The sequence below is a fragment of the Pipra filicauda genome, unplaced genomic scaffold (assembly GCF_003945595.2).
Source record: "Pipra filicauda isolate LSUMZ 115617 unplaced genomic scaffold, ASM394559v2 scaffold1648_size7174_pilon, whole genome shotgun sequence".
Lineage (NCBI taxonomy): Eukaryota > Metazoa > Chordata > Aves > Passeriformes > Pipridae > Pipra > Pipra filicauda.
Window position 1 is genome coordinate 1 of NW_024104149.1, and position 7,174 is coordinate 7,174.

The 7,174-nt window shown below is 52.2% G+C and overlaps 1 protein-coding gene and 1 pseudogene across 1 annotated transcript; one reads left to right on the top strand and one right to left on the bottom strand.

Annotated features, from left to right (window-relative positions):
- Positions 1-138: 138 nt before the first annotated feature.
- On the bottom strand, positions 139-1,361 carry LOC120322878 (annotated as a pseudogene).
- A 4,514-nt stretch (positions 1,362-5,875) lies between these two features.
- On the top strand, positions 5,876-6,513 carry LOC113999889 (feather keratin Cos1-2-like). The gene is made up of 2 exons (XM_027743688.2): positions 5,876-5,901; positions 6,163-6,513. Exon 2 carries the CDS (start codon positions 6,184-6,186, stop codon positions 6,481-6,483), a length of 300 nt encoding a protein of 99 aa, XP_027599489.1. The 5' UTR covers positions 5,876-5,901; positions 6,163-6,183; the 3' UTR covers positions 6,484-6,513.
- The last annotated feature ends 661 nt before the right edge of the window (positions 6,514-7,174 follow it).

Sequence of the window (7,174 nt, forward strand, 5' to 3'; positions counted from 1 at the left end):
CAAAGGAAAGAGATGGAAGAGTGGGAGATGGAAACATCATCATGAAGCTCGAAACACAATGTGCCGGAGTTCTGTTTTCAGTCCAGCCCCATGTTGTGAGGTCTTGGAGGTTCTTGCCCCAGGACGTTGCCAGCAGCTTTAGCAGGGCCGACACCTGTAGCGGTTGGTGATGCAGGAGAGGTCAAAGCCCCCGGAGCTGATGGGCACTCCGTCACAGCTGAGGATGCTGCCAACGGCAGCGGAGGTGGAGGATCCCACCACGGTGTTCTGTGGGAAGGAGCTGAGGATGGGCCCGGGCAGGGTCACCACCACAGCAGAGGGCTGGATGGCAACAGTGGAGCTCTGGCACTGCCTGACACAGCACTCATTGCAGCTGTTGGCCAGCGGGGTTGGGCCGCAGGGCTGGCAGCAAGGGTTGCAGGGCTGGCAGCACGACATGTCTCTGGCTCACAGGGGCACCTGGCACACAGGGCAGGGAGAAGCACAAAAAAGCAGACCACCAGTGAGAAGCGGCCCTGCGCCCAACCCGCCCTGCAGACAAGGCCTCCTCACGCCACATGACACTGCACCAGCGCCAAAGCCCAGCAAGCCGCCGCAAGCCAAGCCCAGCCTCTCTCTGCACAACACCTTCTCTCCCCTTCCCTCTCCCAGCAGAAGCAGCTCCCAGCCCGGGGCTAACACAGCCCATATCAGCTGAGACCTGCAGTGAGGAAAGACGTGGTCTTGAAGCAGGAGGAGAAGGAGAAGAGGCTTCCCACTCACCTGATTCCTGAGGAGAAGGAGGTGAGAGAAGTGGATGCGAGAGCAGAGACTTGGGCTGCCTTTTATAGCAGTCCTGCACTGCCCCAGGCCCACAGGCACCTTTGTGCAGGTCGTAATTTTCTGACCAGCTCATGTCAGTTGTGAACCATCCCAGCTAATGGTAGGGGCTGTGTCCTGGTTTCCTGCACTGCTGCCTTTTCATTTCCTGGTACATGCCAAGTGCTTTCCTACATGAAGCACCATCTCTCTAAGTGCCAGGATGAGTGACTCCAGGATTTGTAGGGCAGAAAGATGCCATTAGAGGAAGAAGTTTTAGATGAAGGGCTGTTGGCATGGCTTGAGGGCAGGTGATTTGCCCCAAGGTCATTCCTGTGGTCTTGTCTTTGGCAAAGTTGTCAGGAAATGGACACTGCTCTTGTGCTTCTTGTACACGTGCCCAAGGACTGCCATGGGAGGGGACATGACACATCCTTGTCTTTTGCTTCCACCTCGTCTCTGTGCTGGTCACTCTTACACTCAAGTGGGCTTCTGCTGGGGGGTTGACCCTATTGCTACTCTACGTGTACTCTCAGATCAGTGCACTGGGTCCTTCGTGTCATGCCCCCTCTGTGCCCTCTCTGGGTCCTCTGTCCTTCCAAGGTGTGCTGGAGTCCTGCCCTGCCAGGGTGCTCCTCTGCATCTCCTCAACACAGTGCCCAGTTTTCCTGGCCTTAGAAGAGCTTAGAGAATTTTGCCACTTTTATTGTAGACATGCATGAAGAAGGGTGTCTGTCTGGTCTTATGGGACCCTCATCATGAGAGCATGTGCAGGCCACTGCAGTGGACTCTCCCGTCATGTGTCCCTGAGCACTGCAGTATAGTTGCACTCACCAGAATTTGCTCCTCTGCAGCTGAATGGTGCTGCCTTTGACCCTGCAGAGTATTGCCCAGAGAATGAAAACACAACCTTTGCCTCCTGCACCCTCCATTTGTTACTTTATCTGCAAGAAGGATGGCCACAAAATCCTGCCCACCTTTGCAGGCCATCATCCCTGAATAGATCCGCTTTTGCTGGAGTGTTGCTGGTGACTGGGATGGGACACAGGCTCCTCATTCCCAGGCCAACACCAGTTGCACTTCTACAGCTCATCAGCCTGGTGCTCAGTGAGGCAGGGCCAAGACCTCCCAGCAAAGGGGTACTGGACAGAAGGGACTGATGTTCAGGTGCTGTTCTCCTGTGAGATGTAGGATGGATGGGCACACCCAGCATAGAGGTAGCACAGCAGAGTGCTGTCCCCTTCCCTTTGGTGGTCTTGCTGAGCTCTTTGCCAGGTGGTGCTGCTGGGAAGCTTCAGCCAGAGCCAAGTTCCCCTCAGAGCAGCTTTCAAGCTTATGTTCTAGTACTCAGTAATATCTGCAGCTGTGACAGATTTGTGCCTGTATCTGGCCAGGATATCACTGCTCTAAGCTGGACTTTGACAGCTTGACCTAGGACCTGTCTCATCTCTGGGAACACAGCTGGCGATTGCTTGAGCCTTGGTTGTTGTCATGGAACCTCATCCTGACCTTGGCTCATGGTCACACTCTTGCTGTTGTTTAACCCTATCTGGCAGCAAAGCACCACACAGCCCCTCCTGTGATGGGGGGAGAATTGGAAGGCTAAATTAAAAAAAAAAACACCATGATTTGATATAAAGAAAGTTTAATAATTAGATACCAATTGGAAGGTGAAAAAAATAAAAAGGAAAAAGAACAACAAAAAGAAAGAAATATTAACCCAAGAAAAACTAGTGATGCAAAAGAAAACTATTCCTCACTGCCAACTGACTGATGCTCAGCCCATCCTGAGCAACAGCAGCCCCTACGAACTTCACTGCCCCAGCTTTGTTGCAGAGCAGGACACGATATGGTCTGGAATACCCTGTTTCAGCTGGGGTCAACTGTCCCTCCTGTGTCCCCTCCCAACTTCCTCTGTACCCCCAGCCTTCTTGCTGGCGGGGCAGTCTCAGGAGCAGAAAAGCTGTGTCGCTATGTAAGATGTCAGCTCAGCAACACTTAAAATGTCCCTGTATTATCAACACTGTTTTTGCACCATTCCCAAACATAGCCCATATGAGCCACTATGAAGAAACTAACTATCACAGGCAAAACCTGTGCACTCCCTGACTTGTCTGTCCTGATTGGCCCCAGACATATATAGATGAGTTTGATCCAGAAAACAAGCAGGACAACATAAAGTCTGTGCACACTTGCAGACCTGTGATCTTACTGGGGTTTTGGAAAAGCTGACGCAGCTCCCTGTCTGCAGTGTGCAGTGACTGTGCAGAACAGAGAGCAAAACTGCAACCCTGAACTCAGTAAGTGCAGATTTTTTCCCTCTTCAGGCACCTGACAGGCACCTGACAGGCAGAATCCTTGGAGAAAGTGCCCTGGGGGCTCAAAGTGGCCCAAGGAGAATCTGGACTTCAGTCAGAGAAAAGGAAAAGGTGGTGTTCCAGTGTCTCACCACCTGACAGTAAAGAGGTTCTCCCTGTAAATATCTCATCTAAAACTACCTTCTTTCAGTCTAAACCATTCCCCTGTATCTTATCACTGCATGCCCTTGTAAAGGGTCCCTTTCCAGCTTTACTTTCAGACCCATTTAGGTATTGGGATGTGCCATAGGGTCTCTCCAGAGCTTTCTCTTCCCCAGGCTGAACAACCTGAACTGTTTGAGCCTGCCTTCATAGCAGAGGTGCTCTGGCCCTCTCACCATCTTCCTCGGCCTTCTCTGGACTGGTTCCAGCAGGTTCACAGCCTTCCTGTGTTGGGGCTCTGCTATGCTGGGGGTCCCAGACCTGGAGACAGTACCCCAAGGGGGTCCAAGTCTGTCTGCTGTATGGTGCATGTAATGTAACAGGGTAGGGGGTTGAGTCACCACCCATGGAAGGGATTTAAAAAATGTGTAGATGTGGCACGAGGGAACAAAGCATAGTGGTGGAGTAGGCAGTGTTATGTTTACAGTTGGACTTGATCTTGAAGGCATTTTCCTTATTCTATATCTGTGTAGCTTCCATCAGCAGTGGGCATTTGAATTGGACAAGTAATTGTGAGGGAATGAAGAAGTCAGTGCAACCAGGAATTACCACACATACAATGAGCCTTTACTTCTCCATGGATCTTCTAACCCTGGTGGGGAATGGCCTCCTCCTTGTCACTGTGTGGAGCAATCAGTACCTGCAGACCTTCCTGCATTTGTTCTTCCCCGTTGGATTTCCCATGTGGAGATCTGGTCCATCACCACTGCTGCATCCAAGGCGATGAAGACCTTCCTTGTCACCAGGGAAACTATTTGTTTTGCCTGCTGGCTGGCAACTAAACATCAACCCCAGCCAGTAACCAAGGCCTAACAGCCACTCACTCACTCCCCCACCAACAGGATTGAGGATAGAATTGGAAGGGGGAAAAGCTAGAAAATCTGTGGGTTGAGATAAAGACAGTTTAATAGGGAAAGCACAATCTGTGTACAGAAGCAAAGAAAGACAAAGAATTAATTAATTCTCTGCTCCCCATGAGCAGGCAGGTGTTCAGCCATCTCCAGAAGAGCATGGCCCCATTCTGATGACAAAACCACCATGTCTCCAAATGTCCCCCCCTCCTCCTTCTTCCCACACCTTTATATACTGAGTATAGTGCCACATGGTCTGAAATATCCCTTGGATCACTTTGGGTCACCTGTCTTGGCTGTGTCTTCTCCCAGCCTCCCATGTACCCCCAACTTCCTTGCCAGCGTGGCAGCAGGACAAGCTGAAAAGGCCTTGGCTCTCTGCAAACTTAGCAATAGCAGAAACATCTCTGCATTATTAACTCTGTTTTGAGCAAAAACTCAAAACATAATCCCATCCCAAAACCTGTGAAGGAAGTTATTTCTACCTCAGCAAGAAACAGCAAACCGTCATTTTCTCCTTCTTCCTGACTACCTGAGTTCATGATCCTCTCAGGGATGTCCTGTAATCGAGATGTCACCATCCGCAAACCGCTCCATTTCACCACCCCCATGAAGAAAAAAACCTGCTTCCTGCATGCCCCAACCCCGTGGACATTGGGCTTGTTGTCATCTCAACCCAGGTGTTTCTCCTGCTGGCTGGCTGTTCTGCATCAGGAAAGATACTGCTGGTATCCAAGTCCCCTGGCTTGGCCTGGGGTTGTCCTGATCCAGATGCTGTTGCCACTGTGTTTTGTTTTTGAGGAGATGAGTAGAGGTCATGATGTGAGGCACTGTGGGTTCCCATCTCCACTGCTACCAATCTTTGGAGTTGTGGTCTCCCTGATGGCAACAGTTGTGGAGTAGCCTGGGATGTCTCCATCCAGCTCTACCAGTGAGTGCACAAAGGAAAACCACTACAGAGAGTCCCACATAGGGCTTTCTATAACTTTGTCCCAAAGTAGATTGGGAGAGTTGCCACAGAATGGCAAAGAGGATACAGGGCCCCAGGGTTGCATGTACAACTTTAATCAGTCTAAGGAAGAGAAGGAGGTGGCACAGAGAGCCCCAGGAGCAACTAATAATATGCAGTGGAGTTCATGCAGGGTGTCCATCTGCCTGCCCTGCAGAGGGAGGGAGGGTGACAGATCAACATGGCAGTTGCTGAGGAGACACAGACAGCAGATCTAAGAGAGAGAGGATGGTGGAAGAAGGCAAAACCCTCCAGAATCTCTGTCTGTCCCTCACACAGCAGTCCTTGGGCATGTAGGAAAGACGCCCAGGAGCAGTGCCCATTTCCTGACAACTTTGCCACAAATCAACCACTCAGACATGACCCAAGTGAACATCACCAGCCCACACTACACGTGCCACCAACCCTTGATCAGAGTCTCCTGCCTGTGCTGACGTCTTTCTGACCTGCAAATCCTTGGGCCTCTTATCCCAGCATTTCCAGAAGCTTTCATATAGGAAGGCATGCGGAATTAGGCAGGAAATGAAAAGGCAGCAGTGCAGGAAACCAGGACACAGCCCCTACCATTAGCTGGGATGGTTCACAATTGACATGAGCTGGCCAGAAAATTATGACTTGCACAAAGGTGCCTGTGGGCCTGGGGCAGTGCAGGACTGCTATAAAAGGCAGCCCAAGTCTCTGCTCTCACATCCACTTTTCTCACCTCCTTCTCCTCAGGAATCAGGTGAGTGGACAATGCCATTCTTCTTCTGCTTCAGCTGATATGAGCTGTGCTAGGCCAGGGCTGGGAGCTGCTTCTGCTGGGAGAGGGAAGGGGAGAGAAGGTGTTGTGCAGAGAGAGGCTGGGACTTGGCTGAGGAGGCTGCTGGGCTTTGGGCTGGGCAGTGTCATGTGGTGCAGGAGGTACCTTGTCTGCAGGGGGGTTGGGTGCAGGGCTGCTTCTCATGTGTGTCTGCTTTGTGCTTCTCCCTGCCCTGTGTGCCAGGTGCCCCTGTGAGCCAGAGACATGTCGTGCTGCCAGCCCTGCAACCCTTGCTGCCAGCCCTGCGGCCCGACCCCGCTGGCCAACAGCTGCAATGAGTGCTGTGTCAGGCAGTGCCAGGACTCCGTCGTTGCCATCCAGCCCTCCCCCGTGGTGGTGACCCTGCCCGGGCCCATCCTCAGCTCCTTCCCACAGAACACCGTGGTGGGATCCTCCACCTCCGCTGCCGTTGGCAGCATCCTCAGCTGTGACGGAGTGCCCATCAACTCCGGGGGCTTTGACCTCTCCTGCATCACCAACCGCTACAGGTGTCGGCCCTGCTAAAGCTGCTGGCAACGTCCTGGGGCAAGAACCTCCAAGACCTCACAACATGGGGCTGGACTGAAAACAGAACTCCGGCACATTGTGTTTCGAGCTTCATGATGATGTTTCCATCTCCCGCTCTTCCATCTCTTTCCTTTGCTTTCTGTGCCTCCCCAGGCCAGCCCAGAGGGATCTGTTGTCCTCCCTCCCTCTGCAGGGCAGGCAGATGGACACCCTGAAGGAGCTCCACTGCATCTTAGTGGCTGCTCCTTTTGCTCTCTGTGAGCCACCTCCTTTGCTTCTTTAGACTCATTAAAGCTGTTGTGCATCCAAGCTTGGGCCTCTGAGTCTTCCTTCATCCTGTAGAAAGCCTTCCATATTGCTTAGGGAAGAGGGTGGAAGAAGCATAAGATGGGACTCCCTGTAGTGCCCTTTCCTTGGGAGATGACAAAAACATCCCTGGCTACTCAACAGCCAAAGATCACCAGCAAGACCGTGGCACCAAAGGCTGACAGCAGTGGTCAAGGGAAACAGCAATGGCTGGGCACAGCCCACAACAGCATCTCCTCCTTCTCCTCCCCTCCATTATCTGGTCCAGTGTCCATGTGAGATACATACCTCAAACAGTCCCTCAGCACAGGCAGGACCCAGCTCCTGCCTAAGATGCAGGGTAGTTCACAAGTCCGGATTGGTATCAGCTGTACTCAACATA